The 17,363-nt window shown below is 34.2% G+C and overlaps 1 protein-coding gene and 1 pseudogene across 3 annotated transcripts in view; one reads left to right on the forward strand and one right to left on the reverse strand.

The window, feature by feature from the left end:
* Window positions 1-512, forward strand: LOC136398149 (ribulose-phosphate 3-epimerase-like; annotated as a pseudogene).
* A 5,023-nt stretch (window positions 513-5,535) lies between these two features.
* The window catches only part of KPNA5 (karyopherin subunit alpha 5), a 44,813-nt gene continuing 32,985 nt past the window's right edge, over window positions 5,536-17,363 (reverse strand). For all 3 annotated transcript variants that reach the window (XM_066373390.1, XM_066373392.1, XM_066373391.1), the window contains exons 11-14: window positions 16,888-17,013; window positions 15,698-15,825; window positions 12,919-13,097; window positions 5,536-8,975 (exon numbers count right to left, since the gene is read on the reverse strand). In XM_066373390.1, the coding sequence (XP_066229487.1) occupies window positions 8,788-8,975; window positions 12,919-13,097; window positions 15,698-15,825; window positions 16,888-17,013 (621 nt within the window). In that variant the 3' untranslated portion in view covers window positions 5,536-8,787. The remainder of the gene's footprint in view (window positions 8,976-12,918; window positions 13,098-15,697; window positions 15,826-16,887; window positions 17,014-17,363) is intronic.

The following is a 17,363-nucleotide window of genomic DNA, read 5'->3' on the forward strand; positions in this document are numbered from 1 at the left end:
ATGCAAGACTCCAGGGCTGAGTTTCTGCATTTGGATGCATTTTGTTCCCAGCATCACCTATGGTCACCCGTGACAGAAAGCTCCACAAGGAGCAGGCTTTGTCATACACATGACAGTGTTCAGGCTGAAACAGTGAGTAAAGCCAATGGCTCTATCAAGAATCAATCAATATACCTTTAATATCGAGGTTACTGAGAATTTGGGGCTTTAATTAAAGATAGTTGTGAGAACAAGATGAAGTTGACCTTGCCATCAAATCAAGAACTACAGGTGATCATTTGGCACCATGGGCTAACAGATAGAGACAGCCTTGGTTAGAACAATGGAGCCTGGGTTTGGAAAGCAGAAATTCATGGACGATAGGATGCTGAAGGTTCACGGGTTGATGGTGGAGTGTGTACTGACTCTGTCTGTAGATGTATAATCAGGAGGTAATACGACAACCTGGCAATGCCATTATGAGGAATGAAGACATATCTGTCATCAACATGTTAAAAAATGTTTGCTTATAGGCTGCTTAGAGTGTCTGTTATGAAAAACTCAAGAAAGAAGTGTTGGCGAGGATGTTGAAGAAAGGAAATCAGTCACTGTTGATAGGATTATAAATTGCTGCATCCATTATAGAAAACAGCATGAAGGCTCCTCAAAAAATTAACAATAGAACCATATGACCCTGAAATTCCACTTCAGGGCATTTATACAAAGATTCAAAAACACTAATTCAAAAAGATACATGCACCCTTATGTTCACTGCAGCATTATTAACATTCTTTACAGTGCCAAAATATGGAAGCAAGGTAGGTGTCGATGGATAGATGAATAAAGATGATATACAAAAACAGTATAATAGATATTACTCAGCAATAACAAACAATGAAATCTTGCCATTTGTGACAACATGGATGGACTTTGGGGCATTATGCTAGGTGAAATAACTCAGAGAAAGACATACTGTATTATTTCACTTCTATGTGAAATCTAAAGAAGCAAAAATGAACAAAGTCATATTCATAGAAACAGAGAACAAACTGATGGTTGACAGAGGGGAGATGGGTAAAGGGGAGGAATTTTTTTTTACTGTTTCCCCCTTTTTAAAGGAACCTGTATAATTTCCAATCCCTTAAAAAAGAAAAAAGGCCAATAAGCCAGAACTGTCAGTTATATGATACCACTTGAAAATCTCTTTCATATGAGAAAAAGTGGTTCATAGAAATCATCCTCAAGTTTCACACAGAAAAAAAGTGTTATGAGGCTCAAAGAAATTTTCCTAAAGGTATATACTCTAAAGCAGGGGTCCCCAAACTTTTTACACAGGGGGCCAGTTCACTGTCCCTTAGACTGTTGGAGGGCCAGACTATAAAAAAGAACTATGAACAAATCCCTATGCACACTGCACATATTTTAAAGTAAAAAAAAAACAAAACAGGAACAAATACAATATTTAAAATAAAGAACAAGTAAATTTAAATCAACAAACTGACCAGTATTTCAATGGGAACTATGCTCCTCTCACTGACTACCGATGAAAGAGGTGCCCCTTCCGGAAGTGCAGCGGGGGCCGGATAAATGGCCTCAGGGGGCCGCATGCGGCCCATAGTTTGGGGACCCCTGCTCTATAGTATCCCATATGGAAACATTATTCTTTGAAAAATGTAAACTATGATGCAAGTAGGAATATATGTCTATTTAAATATAGTAAGTTATGGCAAGGAAGAACTAAATACAACCGCTAGAAACACAGCAGTATTTTTTTACTTCACATTGATGTATTTTTTTTTTCTATTTGGAGTAAACCTAAAAGATGTGAATGATCTTTATGAATAAAATTGTAAAATTTTGTTGAAATATGATTAGGAAGATCTAAAGAAAGCATGAGCTGTAACTTGTTCATGGATTCAAGAGTTATCATTAAGATGTTAATTCCTCCAAAATTGTAAATTTAATTTCATCCAAAATCCCCATGGAGCTTTTCATGAAATTTCACAAGTGAATTCTACATTTATATGAAAAATGCAGACAGCAAAGACAATCCCGAAGAACAAGATAAAGAATGGCCCTACCAAATGTCATGGTGTAGCCACAAATAGAATGGTATACCGCAAAGAAAATAAAGGAACCACAGATATATTGTTGGGCAGATAAAATGTATTATGCTCACTTTGTTAAAGATGACGCTGCCCATGTGAGGCCGTCACCCAGGTGATATTAATGTGTGTTGAGAATCCTTGTAGCCTGGGGCTTGGTTTTGGGATTAAGCCTTTCCCACCCTTTTTGATGTGGGGTGGTACAATCCAATCATGCCTCAGAAAGTGACTTTGTATTAGAGACTTCCCTATTTTGTATATTGGTTTAAAGGTTTTGAATCTACACTATAAAATAGGGGCAGAAAGGGAGCTTGCTCTTGGTTCCTGAGATTATCATTAGAGGAGAGAGCAGAAAGAGGCCATGTGGCCAGGAGAAGCAGTCAAGTATTGAGTGAGAGGCCAGTTTGTGCAGTTTGACGCTGGAGAAGGAAGGAGATGGGGAACAGAGGTGAATAAGTCTGGTGAGCTAGAAACCTTTGATTCTAGGAAACTCGGATAAGTCAGTAGCTTTGTGAGCACTGAATGTGAGTGGGTTTTGGAACCCAGGGTGTGTTTTTACTTGCCCGCCGGGTGCAAGCTAGAATTAAAGATGACAGCCCATCAGTTCTTGGCTCCATTGTTTCTTTACCGACTGTCCGAATCCAATGCGAACCTGCATGAGCCAGGCTGCTGTGATAGTGACCCTGGTGGCCTTGGCTTCTGGCTTTACATATATGCATCAACATGAATGAAACTCAAAAAAGTTTAACAATGAGCTGAAAAGAATCACAGAATATATACAATATTCCATTTTATACACTTCAAAAACAGGCAATGAAGTTATATATTTTAAAAATACACGACATGAAACAATGAAGCACAGAAATTCTGATAGATCAGCTAATGTAGCTAGGATTTATTAAGTAATCTGAGAATTGAAAAGAGATGAGGTAAGACAGGCAGACATGGGCAGATCACATACCCTTAGCAGTTGTATGACAGTTACACTCTATCACTATCAAAGAGATTAAGTGAACTACTAGTAAGTGGTGGTTTACCCGTGTTGGGAACCCACTTAGACTCTGTCAGCTCTCAACCACTGCACTGTTTCATTTGGTGGGGACAGCAGAATCAAAGAATAAGGTTTGAATCCCTCACACAACACTGATATTACCAGAAATAAAATTATTCTAAATTGCATCTTCAAAAAAGCACAGAAATTATTAATAAAGTCCAGAGTAATGGTTACATGGGTCTGATAATTAAAATGGATGAATACACAGGTGTTCATTTTATTATTTAATCTGCCTTCTTACACATTATTGTGTACATTTTATAATAAAACAATATAAAAAGATGGAATGCTCAGAAAACAGTGAGTCATGTTGATGCCCTAAATAAAGAGTATATTAAATATCACCATGCTTTTTTTTGAGAGAGAGGGGTACAGATGGGGACATATAGGAGGGGAGAGAAATGAGAAGCATCAACTCATAGTTGTGGCACCTCAGTTGTTCATTGATTGCTTTCTCATATATGTCTTGATTGGGGGGGTTTCAGCCAAGCCAGTAACCCCTTGCTCAAGCCAGTGGCCTTAGGCTTCAAGCCAGTAACCTTTGGGCTCAAGGCAGCAATCACAGGGTCATGTCTATGATCCCACGCTCAAGCTGGCAACCCCACACTCAAACTAGTGAGCCCACCCTCAACCCAGCAACCTCAGGGCTTCAACCCTGGGTCTTCCACATCCCAGGCTGACGCTCTATCCATTGCATCACTGCCTGGTCAGGCTCACCAAGCTATTTATAAAAACATGTTAACTATAACTGAATGGGAACAAGAAGGATCCTTTGAAAGTCAAGTTTTCCTCAAGTTTAAAACATTCCATTTTTAAATAACAGGCCTTTTTGGGTATTACATATTAAATTCCCTAAACTGTCTGTTTCCAAGTCAAAATCTACATTAACTACTGAGCATTCAAGTTCTTTAGTTGGTAGGATTGCCCCACCGGTTAACATCTTAGTGCTGGTGGTGCTATACAGCATTGCTTGCCAGTACAATTATTTTAAATTTTTATTTCATAACAGAATGGAAAACTGAAATGATAGTGATAATAATGATAGATATGTCTCCTAAGACTATTGAAACAGCATAAAAATCATTAGATGTGCAAAAAGGATCATGTGCTTATTGAACTTCGTCAACTTTTCAAATATGAAGGATTAAAGAACATATATAAAATTAAGCAAACACATCATTAAAGGGTATACTAAGAGATTTCTGGGAAGTTGAACTCCACAGCTTGCTGAAGTCTATTTTTTGACCCATACATTGCATTTTCATACATTTTAAGTAATTTGCCAGTAAATTACAGACTGCTTTACTAGAAACAATGTACCCCGAAAAATAACTGATCCAATCACTTTCACTACTCTGTGATTAAACAGTTTCAAACACTGAAGAAAATAAAGCCAGCTTGGCCTGACTTATGGTGGCGCAGTGGATAAAGCGTCGACCTGGAAATGCTGAGGTCGCCGGTTCAAAACCCTGGGCTTGCCTGGTCAAGGCACATATGGGAGTTGATGCTTCCAGCTCCTCCCCCTTCTCTCTCTCTCTGTTTCTCTCTCTCCCTCTCTAAAAATAAATAAATAAAATTTAAAAAAAAAGAAAGAAAATAAAGTCAGCCAAAGCAAAGAACATAGGGGCAAAATAAGAAAACAAAAACACTAGGTTAGTAGGGGCCTAAGCCTGGCCACTGTGCGACCTTACGTTTCAGAGTACATTAAGAAAGTTAAACCCTCTGATTTCTATTTATTAGGCTTACTCCTTAAATAAATGCATTGTACTGCATTAAATGAAAAGAAAAAATAATCTCAATTAACATATTAATCTTCACTAATTGCCAAGGTTTAAAATACAAAGATAAATTACTAGACATTTTCCCTATTATACTGAAATATATACCGTATTTCCCCATGTATAAGACGCTCCCATGCATAAGATGTACCTTAATTCTAGGGCCTGAAATTTGGAAAAACAAAAATGCATTACATAAAGTTATTGAACTCGTTTTATTCATCATAAAATTCATACAACTCCTCATCACTGTAAAAACTCCCATCCATTAGTTTGTCTTTATCTGCGATTGATGACAAATCAGTCTTCAACAAGGAGCGCAAAAACAAGTGCAAAAAAGAGGGAAATGCAAGTAAAAAAATCTACAACTGTATAAGACATATTCAGTGTTTAGACCCCAAATTTTTCGAAAAAAGATGAATCTTATACGTGGGGAAATATGGTAGATTCTAAAATAAAAACAACATACTAAACTATTGATACTTTAGATAAGCTACAAACAAAACTTATTGATTTTAGAAAGTAGATGGAATTTTAATCAATGAAGGCATCTGTTTTTGCTCTGCTAGGAATATACATACAATCTAAGTGAGAACAATGAATTAGACACACATATAAATGCAATTGTAAAATAGTGTTTTATTTTTAACAGAGTGCTGTAACATTTCATAACACTGCATACTGCTCAAATATTGGTTTATTTAGTTAGGCAACAATATCCCCCCTTCATCCCACTCCCCAACCAGACCTTAAAGATGCATTATCCTTTTAGGGCCCTACCATATTGGCTCCTAATATGTCACATTTCATAAAACAGTAATGCTATGAACTAAAATGAGTAAAGGCTAACAACACTTTGATTTCAGTTTCACAAAGCAGCCAGTACATTGCTGAATTTAGAACATCAACAAAGCTCCACTAAGACTTTATATTATAGTTACTTTTTCCATAATGCTCCTTCTTAAGAGAAAAAAAATAGGAAGGCAAAGGTAATGCTTCTTTTAGTCCTTTATCAAACAAATCATGCTTTAACCACTAATGGGCTTTACAGTTACCAAATGTCCATAATATGTTATTTCTGTGCCAGCACATTTATTAGTTTTTTTTCTTTTCTTTTCTTTTTTTTTTTTTTTTTTTTTTGCTTTTTTGTTCTGGTGCTACCAGTAATGAACAAAATGACATTAAGAATTAAGTTCCAGGAATACCTTTCGAAAAAAAAACTTACAGTAAAAAAAAAAGAAGAAGAAAAAAGAAATTAAACAAACAAAAAAATAGTCTAGTAAGTGAAGTACTTACAAATATAAAACTAGCACAATTGCATAGATTAATTAGTAAAATTTCAAAATCAGACCAAAAACCCCCCACCAGATTTACTTAAATCTATGTAAAGAGCTCTTTCAAGTATTTTTTTTTATTTTAGCATAAATGTTGCATGTGTTCCCCTTCACAACCTGTTTTCATTTATTTTTGGCACAGTTTCTCTTGGATTTAAATATAATGAATGTTAGGGAGGCAAGTTAAAAGCATTTTTTGCCCCACAAAGGTCAGTGCAGATTAACAAAAATGCATTTTGGAGCATTTTAAATAGTACATTTGAAAGAAATAGTCATATTGAAAAAAAATTCAAGAACAAAGTACTTGCTAGTCTTTGTTCATTAAAGTCATCATCACACCAACAACTGATCCCAACTGTTAGTGTCCCTTCCTTTCAAAAAGAATCAAATTAATAACCCAACCTACAGATCTATGAAATTAATTTTATATTTAAATGATTAAAATATGTTAATATCTATACTTAGCGATATAATGTTTATTTCACTGGCAAACATTTAAGAATCTTTCCCTCACAGATCATTTTATATATGTGTGCGTGTACACAAACATATGTATTATTTTTCCTTCTATAAGAACTATTTTGTTCGAAAGAATATGCTTAAAGATTTGACTACAGAGTCCTCAAAATAAAAGCAGGCACAGCTGGCTAGTTTATGAATTATGCTGCATTATTAAGTTCAATTGAATAGAAAGCGTGGAATACCCTGTCACCTTCTACTTAGAACCATTTTACCACAAAAAAGTGTTTATCTGATAAATTCACCATCAATTTGCTAATCCTTAATAGCTACCCTGTTCTTTTGAACATACATAATGCAATGGAAACGTTTTATACCACATAATTTTCACTACAATAAAAAGGGCACAGATATAATCTCTACTTAATATCAATATAAAAGAGGTTTGGCGGATACAGTCAGCATAACAGACACCATTTAAACCTGTATTTTATAGTTGTAGATTTTAAATGTCTTGCAGAAAGCTTAGTTTCATGATAGATAATTTACAAAGTGTCATACTCCTCAAAAGTACTCATATATATATACATTCTCTTCTTGGAACATGCCTCTGATTCCCAGCAGAAACATAAATGCTATCATAAGTGAAATCTTTCCTTACAGAATAGACTATGAATCATATCAAAATGCTTTAGTTGCCATCTTAAAACAGTTGTAAACTAATTTTAAAATAAATATTTTGGTTATATAAATGGAAATGCACATAGCCTGCATATAACTATAAATGAAAAAACTGGGTTCAACAGTACCATATCTGCTTAGAAAATTCTACCTAGTATAGTACTGTGAGAATAACAGGCACACACATATATATATGTATCCATAAATAAATATATATAATTTTTCTATTGAAACATTTTTAAAGTTTCAGTTTGAAGAGATGTTGTCTTTAATACATAAAACACATATATTATATTGACCAATCTGATACAAATGTAATTTAATACCCTGATTGATAACAAACAGCAGTATGACCCATACCAAAAGAGAAATCCTAATAATAGATTTCAACCATTAATATCTCTTAGTGTCCAAATATTAAGTATATTTAATAAACTTTAGTACCTAAGAAGGTGACTTATTCAGGATAATTTTGTGACTCAAGTACCCAAATTCATTATTACTAAAAGGAAAATGAAACTTTTTAATTACTGCTCTGAAAAATCAGAAAGAATGACAGTATTATTTTTGATATGCAGCACTACTTTAGATTCATGATGGTATCCCTAAAATGATGCTTTTTAAAATGAAGAGTGAAATATTATAAAACACTATTTCAAAATGGTAGCACATTTGGCCAAAATATAAAATACACTAATATAATAGCATTTATATGCTAAAAACACAAATATTTAATGTTGTGTAATCACTTTAATGTGCTTAACATGAAGAACAGCTTCTCTCTTCACAACTGCCACATTTTAATTATCAGTATAATACTTCTGTGTTTTATACATAAATTTTATATTTTTCTGTTGTAATTTTTTGCAAAGTATAACCTACAGCACAGTGATTTATAATTTAAGATAATAAATTATTTTCACATTCTAATTTAGCTTTAACACTATTTAATGCTTCTGAAGCTTTTTTTGTTTATTTTTGCTTCAAGAGAGAGGTAGATTTAGTCGACTGGGCCTGACAGACTTACTGCCAAAATGCAATTATAAATATGCAGCTTCCAAAAATGCTAGGAAAAAAAATCAGAACCATATGTAATACATTTTGCCAAAGTTCTCTTTTTCAAGCTTAAGTTATTAAATAATTTCATAATGTAGTTAACTGTTCATAAACAGATTAAGAACTAGATAAAACAATAAGACATAAATATAGGCACAACAAAATAAAAACAAAACTATACTAAAAGGTTGCAGCTGAATGGAAACTTTTGTTTTGCTTTAAAAAGTGCATCAACTCTCTTTTTTACATAAAAACACATCAAGCATTCTTACTGACAGGGTAACAAAGAGAAGATATCTGAAACTACCCTTTCTAGCCATTACTTTCTTCCTCCAACCAAGTTAAAGTTGGAACCCTTCCATTGGTGCTTCCTGCTGCTGAAATACAAACTGTTGTTGGTTTTCATCCACCTGAGGTACAATGCTAGGGTCATCGTCTTCTACACCAAAGTAATGTTCAATCAGATCAAAAGCCTTTTGGTAAATTTCTTGATTTTCATGGCTTTGCAGAAATTCAATTTTATCCAGACCTATTATTCAAAGCATATATATAAAAAATTGTTACTCAAATTTCAACAACTGTTTAAATAAAATAATGAATTAATAACATCCATCAGTCCACTAGCAATGTGACTCTTATTTTTATCTAATTTTTGCACATACTGATAGCCAACACCTATGCCTTTTACTTCAAAAATCAAGAGTATAAGGGAGTGCGTCAAGAGGAAGTAGCACAGGCCTGAGAGGAAGAAGATCCCAGACCCCACTCTGCTAGCTGTGTGATCTTGCCCAAGGAAGTTTGGTTCCTCAGTACTTTAGTCTCTCAATTTCAAAATGACAGTTTATATAACTCCTCAGGTCTTTTCCAGAGTAATTATGCTAAATAAAAAGCATAACAAGGGAAAACAACAAAACAAATACAAATGAAAAAAAGTAAAACGTGTGCAAACACACACATTCTCTCATAGAATTAGCTAGTGAGTATCAATATGTAATAAATGGGTACTGTTTGCAAATCCAATATAGGCTACTGTATAATTTACAAACAGTACAACCTATAAGTGAAACTGATATGAGAATCTATAGCTCACAAGAAAAAAATCTGCACATAAGTCTGGGTGATGCTGGAGATATTTTCATATAATTACAGATAAACATCTTCAATTATATTATTGCAGGATGGAAAGAATTAACAAAGTAATCATATCTATAAACAATCACAGACTAGCCCAAACTCAGGTCAAAATAACTATAGTAAATAAATAATTTCAAATCAGTGATTAATATCTTACAATTATATAATGTGTTAACCAGTCACATTATATAATTTAAATAAAGACAAAGTACTATCCCAGGCTAGGTTTAAGAATCATAAATAAAAGCTTGACTCAACAATATAATATAATGGAACTTAAGACAGACATAAATATTTAATATATTCATTAAAAGAAAAAAATCAACTTAGATTTATGCCTTATCCTAAAATAGAGTCCATGTGAGTTAAGTTGAATGTTTTAAAAATCTAATTAGAAATAGCTAGTCAATAAAGCAAAATTCATCAAATCTCTATATGGGCAATGACTTTGTAAACTTCGCAGGGACAGGAGATTAATGCATTTATTAAATATTAATAAACATGGTTTATCTTATTAAAATAAAAAGGTAAAAAATGGGAGAAAAGCCAATTTAAACAATCATAAAATGAAATTAATGAAATTGCTATGATAATAAAATTAAGGGTAACTTTGTTCTTCTTTTCTTTTCCAAGTGAGAGGAGGGAAGATAGAGAGAGACTCCCTCATGCACCCTAACCAGGATCCACCTGGCAACCCCTGTCTGAGGCCAATGCTCTGCCCATCTGGGGCCATGCTCACAATTGAGCTATTTTTAGTGCCTGAGCTATTTTTGGAAGCCATCCTCAGTGCCCAGGGCTGATGCACTCAAACCAATAGAGCCATAGCTGCAGGAAGAGAAGAGAAAGGGGGGGGGGGGGGAGGCAGATGATGACTTCTTCTGTGTGCCCTTACTGGGAATCAAACCCAGGACATCCACATGCTGGCCAACACTCTACCACTCACCAACCAGACAGAGCAAAAATTTAAGGATAACTTTTAAAAAATATTTTTATAAAACTGGAGGGGGAAAATGTCTATGGAAGATAATTAAGAACTGACTAACTCTCAACAAACTGGGTACAAAGGGAATGTACCTCAACATAATAGAGGCCATATATGACAAGCCCACAGCTAACATCATACTCAACAGTGGGAAACTGAAAGCTTTTCCTCTAAGATCAGGAATAAGACAAGGGTATCCATTCTTACCACTTTAATTCAACATAGTATTGGAAGTCCTAGCCAAAGCAATTAGGCAATTAAAAAGAAAAAGACATCCAATTCAGAAAGAAAGAAGCAAAACTGTCAATGTTTGAAGATGATATAATATGATATACAGAAAATCCTAAAGATGTCACTAAAACACTGTTAGAACTACTCAATGAATTCAGTAAAGGTTCAGGATACAAAATAAATATGCAAAAATGTGTTATATTTCTATACACTAATAAACTATTAGAAAAAGTAATTATGAGAACAATCTCATCTATAATTGCATCCAATATCTAGGGATACATTTAAACAAGGAAATGAAAGACATGTACACTGAAAACTATGATAAAAGAAACTAAAAGACACAAATAAATGGAAAGCTATTCTGTGATCATGAATTGAAAGAATTGTTAAGGTGTCCACAGAACCCAAAGCAATCTACAAATTCAGTTCAATCCCTATAAAAATTCCAATGGCATTTTTCACAGAAATAGAACAAGCAATTCTAAAATTTTTATGAAAACACAAAAGATACCAACTAGCCAAAGCAATCCTCAGGGGGAAAAAGGCACTCTAATTTCAAATTATATAACAAAGCTATAATAATCAAAACAGTATGGTACTGGCGGAAAACAAACCAATGGAACAGACTAGAAAGCACAAGAATAAATCCACATATATGACAAGTTAATTTACAACAAAGAAGCTTAGAATATACAATGGGGGAAAACATTGTATACAATGGGCCCCGCGTTCGGCGCGACGTTCAATTAACAGTGCTGAAAAAACTGTACAGCCACGTTAAAAACAAATAAATAAATAAACTGGACCACTATAATTCACCATACAGAAAAACTAACTCTAAATGGGTTCAAGACTTGAACATAAGACTTGAAATCATAAAACTCCTAGAAGAAAATATAGATGGTGAGCTCCTTGACATTGGTCGTGGGTGTGATTTTTTTGTATTTGACACCAAAAGCAAAGGCTACAAAGCAAAAATAAACAAGTGAAGCTACATCAAATGAAAAAGCTTCTGCACAGCAATAGAAACCATTGAAAATATGAAAAGACAACCTACAGGAGAAAATATTTGCAAATCACACAAAATATATAAAGAATTCATACAACTCAAAAGTGAAGAACAAACATATAAGAAACCAAATTAAAAATGGGCAGAAGAGCTGAAAAGACATTTATCCAAAACAGACATAATGGTACATAAAAGGTGGTACATCACTAAACACCAGGGAAATACAAATCAAAATCACAATGAGGTATCACCTCAGACCTGTAAGAATGCCTATTATCAAAAAGACAAGAGGTAAGTGTTGGTAAGGATATGGAGAAAGCAAAACCTGTGCACTGTTGGTGAACTGGTGCTCTAGTGGGAAACAGCATGAAGATTCCTCCGAAAAACTAAAAACAGAACTACCATATATAATCCAGCAATTCCATTTCTGGGTATTTTTCTGAGGGAACAAAAATACTAATTCAAAAAGATATATTCATCCCCATGTTCAGTGCAGCACTATTTAATATAGCTAAGACCTGGAAGCAACTTAAGTGTACATTGATGGATGGATGAATAAAATGTGATGTATTTTTACATGAAATATTATTCAGCCATAAAAAAGATAAGGAAATCTTGCCATCTGTGATAATATGAATGGACCTCGAGTATTCTGCTAAGTGAAATAAATCACATAAAGACAAATACTTTCTCGCTAGTATGGAATCTAAAGGAAAAGCAAACAAACTGAGGTTATAGATACAGAGAATAGACTGGTGGTTGGCAGAGGTTTGGGGTGCAGGGTGGGCAAAGTGGGTGAAGGGAGCCAAAGGATACAAACTTCCAGTTATAAATGAGTAAGTCACAAGATGTACTGTGCAGAATGGGGGCTTACAGTTAACAACACTGTATATTTTAAGGTTGCTGAGAGTAAATCTTAAAAGTTCGTATCACACAAAAAAATTTTTATAGTCATGTATAGTGACAGATGTTAACTAGACTTACTGTGGTGATCATTTCACAGTATATACAAATATTGAGTTATGTTGTACATACCTAAAATCAATATATGTCAATTATAACTCAATTTTAAAAAAATTAATTACAATTATAAAATTTTAACTGACTGCTTACCATATGCTTCTTCAATAAGAGCACAGTACGGATTAATACCCATCCCATTCTGCTTCGATTCTTGTTCTCCAAGACGTAAAATATTTTCAAGTCCATTTAAAGCCACTTGGACTATTTTAGAGTCCATAACAGTCAATAGGTCACAAAGTGGTTTGATGCAGCCTAAGGCTACCAAATACCTTCAGAGTAATTTAAAAAAAAGAAAAAGGTGGGAAGAAATAACATTGAAAAAGACTGAAATATTGTTTTTATAGCAACATAAAAGTATTCTTCAATGAAATGCTATGCAAACAATTAAGTATTCCTAAAAACCCAAACATTAAAAACAATTAAATATTCACTTACATAGAACCTGAAAACATTTTTTACTCTCCTGTTCTCATAATTTAACATAATTAGTAATAAATGATATTACAAATATTACAAAAATGTGCATGGAAGACATGCAAGCAAACTGGTATTTGGGCATATTTTTGCAGGTCATGTCAACACTAAGTGGGTTAGAGGATTGTTTTGGGGGGTTGTTTTTTTTAAAGGGTGGGTCCATGTATACACATAGGGGTCATATGTGGGGGTAGGTGGAAATGGAGAGGAAGGAGGGACAAGCAAATCAAACTTTAGGAAATTTCTCACAAAAACAATCATAGCTAATGTTCTGAACATGTATTTGTTTCAGAAACATAGACGACTTCTAGGAGTAACACAGGCCATGTTATGAATAATTTTAATAAATGTTCACAAAAGTTAATTATTTTTATAATGCTTTGTTTTTACTATAGTTCTTTTTTTAATTTTTTATTTATTCATTTTAGAGAGGAGAGGGAGAGACAGAGAGAGAGAGAGAGAGAGAGAGAGAGAGGAGAGACAGAGAGAGAGAAGGGGGAGGAGCTGGAAGCATCAACTCCCATATGTGCCTTGACCAGGCAAGCCCAGGTTTCGAACTGGCGACCTCAGCATTTCCAAGTCGACGCTTTATCCACTGCGCCACCACAGGTCAGGCTTCTACTATAGTTCTTATTAGCTCTTTTTCCATTTTCTATAATGTAAATAAAGTAACTAGTTTGTTCATTTGGCAAAAAGTCCACATTAAGCCACACTAAGCATAAAGGAAAAAAAAAAAACATGCTCTAAAATCAGACTGCAAAGCTTCAAATCCCAATTTCACTCCTTTTGTGTGACTTTGACTAACTGCTCTGTGCCTCAGTCACTTAATCTTAAAATGGAGATAATAGTGCCAAACTCATAGGGTTGCTTGAGAATACAGTAGCATTCAATAAAAGCTGCCATCCCCCTTTAAAAAAAATGTGTATTCCTTTACTTGGAGCACTCACTTGCCATATACTATATAATTTATCAAATACAATTCATTTGTTGAATGAATAACTATCTCACAAAGTTATAACAGTAAAGGACATAAAAGATGAGAAAGCATTGGATTCACTACTGGTGCTCAATAACTGAAATGACTTAACAAAACTGGCAACATCAGACACTACAATACCAGTGATATGCACACTAAACCTGATCTGAGATCAAGAGATGTCTTTCCACGTAGACATAAAATATTTTTTATTTTGATGAGAGTGAGAGAGAGAGAAACATCAATTCGTTGTTCCATTTATTTATGCATTCATTGGTTCATTATTGTATGTGCCCTGACCAGGGATCAAACTCGCAACTTTGATGAATCAGGATGATGATCTAACCAGCTGAGTTACTGAGCCAGGGCCATATATGTAGACTTAATGAAACAGTGAAAATTATTAGAAAAATGATAATCTTAGTTTAGGTACTTGTCTCATAGTAATAAATTTAAGAAGTAATATATAGAATAGACATAATGATAAAAACAAGTTGAAAATACAATTGTTTATAGGTGAACAAACCTTGGGTCCCAAAGCAGATAAAAATAATAACATTGGCATTAAAAAAAATACAGGCTAGAATAAAGAAAATACCTTGTTTTATTACTGCCTGTATTCATGTCACAAATGAAATGAAAATATCGATTAAAGTAAAGAGGTAATACAGAAAATAAAAGCAAAGAAAGACGTCATTAACATGTATCAAAGATACGAATCCAAGAGAGCAAGATAATAGTACAAATGAATAAAAGACAATGATTTCATAATAGGTAGATTTCAAAATCCTGTGATTTGTAAAATAGTATAGTAGCTTGACTACTTCCTTTATAAATTAAGAAATAAATCAAATACTCATTAGAAAATACTATACTTTTTATGTTGTTAGCAAAGCAAACAAGCGAATAAACAATGAAAGGGCTGGATTTAAAAAGCCATTATAAAAAAGAAAACTACTAGAGAAAAATAAAAGATCCTATCTACAAGTAAGGCTAACAGTGATTAGAAGAGCATTGTTATATAAACAAATGTCTGTTTCAATTTTTTTTAAATAAGTTCATATACAAATTTATTAATCATTTCTACATAGTAAAGTTACATGTAGATTATTTTAATGGTCTAAAATATTTAATACCCATGACAGTATATTTTGCATTCTTTTTCAGATTTTTAATCTCTGGTTTTTCATAAATAGTCTGCCAAGGAGAATAAGGTTAATCATACTCTATATGAAAAAAGTAAGCCACTGTAAATTGTAAAAAATAATATAACTGATACAACAAATGCTGTCTTCAGAAATGCTTATTAAATCACATCAGAAATGCTTATGAAATGGACAGAAATAATGTCAGTGTCATCAACAAATAAAAAGTCCCAATTTACATTTAAAAAACAACTTTAAAAAACCTGTATCACACCTTATTTGTTCCAGAGTACCTCCTGATGTTGCGTTAGTTATAGCCCAAGCTGCTTCTTTTCTGGTGCGGAACTCTGCTTTCTGAAGAATCTCAATTAAAACAGGAAAAATATTTGCATCGATAACAGCCTGAAGAGAGTAAATGATATAGCATAATCAATGTATCCTTTTTTTTTCTTCATTTATTACTATTTTTTCCTTGCAAATACAGTTTTAAATATATCAGTAAGTAGAGGAATCTTGAAACACAATGGCTATAAAATGTCAGGCATTTTGGAAATATTTTATTTATAATCTATCAACAAATATTCACACACTTTCTTGCAAGACTGGAGAATGTATTAGCAGAATATAAATTTTAAAAATTATAAAACATGAGTATATGACCAATGAAGTAATTGCTGACAAGAGCTTTGATAGGGCCTCACTAAATCAGTATTTAATAGTTTTGAGAGGAAGATCATTGCCGACCTTTTTTAAAACTAAGAAAAATCAATTCCTTTCTAAAGACTAACCATTATATGTCAGGCACTGTGATAGACAATTTTATATATTTTACATATTTTTATATATTTTATTCCTCATTAGAACACTATAGTATTATTTTAGAGGAGGAAAGGCTATGTTCTTAAAATACTTTTCAAGAAACTTTTTCAGTAACTCACTAAAAAACATCACTCATGCCCTGGCCGGTTGGCTCAGCGGTAGAGCGTCGGCCTAGCGTGCGGAGGACCCGGGTTCGATTCCCGGCCAGGGCACACAGGAGAAGCGCCCATTTGCTTCTCCACCCCTCCGCCGCGCTTTCCTCTCTGTCTCTCTCTTCCCCTCCCGCAGCCAAGGCTCCACTGGAGCAAAGATGGCCCGGGCGCTGGGGATGGCTCCTCGGCCTCTGCCCCAGGCGCTAGAGTGGCTCTGGTCACAATATGGCGACGCCCAGGATGGGCAGAGCATCGCCCCCTGGTGGGCAGAGCGCCGCCCCATGGTGGGCAGAGCGCCGCCCCATGGTGGGCGTGCCGGGTGGATCCCGGTCGGGCGCATGCGGGAGTCTGTCTGACTGTCTCTCCCTGTTTCCAGCTTCAGAAAAATGAAAAAAAAAAAAAAAAAAAAAAAAACATCACTCATAAAATGCTGACTTTTTTCCAAACTAACTTCTAAGATCTTCCTGTTTTCTCAGATCTGAAAGGTATTTACCTGAATCTGAGCTCTATTTCCAGCAGTAATATTAGAAACAGTCCAGCAAGCTTCTTTTCTGATTGACTCCTTTGGACTACTCAGTAAATGTAAGAGACAGGGTAATGCAGAGCAATTCAATATTACCTAAAACAAAAGTTAAAAATGAAAATGAAGTTTTCTAGCAAGAAAAAACTAAACAAAAATATACTAATGAATTCTTTAGAAATACAAAAAGCATTCTGAGGCCCTGGCCACTAAGCTCAGTTGGTTAGAGCACCAAGGTTGCAGTTTTGATCCCTGGTCACATATGAGAATTAACCAATAAATGCATAAATAAGTAGAACAAATCTCTCTTTCTCTCTCTTTCCTCTAAAATCAATAAATAAAAAGTTCAAAAAACATTCTGAAAAATTAACGAAAAAGAAATTCCTCTCAGTAAAACTTGGCTGTCTTCTACCCTCCCCCTTTGCCAAAACCTCTCTAATGTTGGTATA

The sequence above is a fragment of the Saccopteryx leptura genome, chromosome 3 (assembly GCF_036850995.1).
Source record: "Saccopteryx leptura isolate mSacLep1 chromosome 3, mSacLep1_pri_phased_curated, whole genome shotgun sequence".
Taxonomy (NCBI): Eukaryota; Metazoa; Chordata; class Mammalia; order Chiroptera; family Emballonuridae; genus Saccopteryx; species Saccopteryx leptura.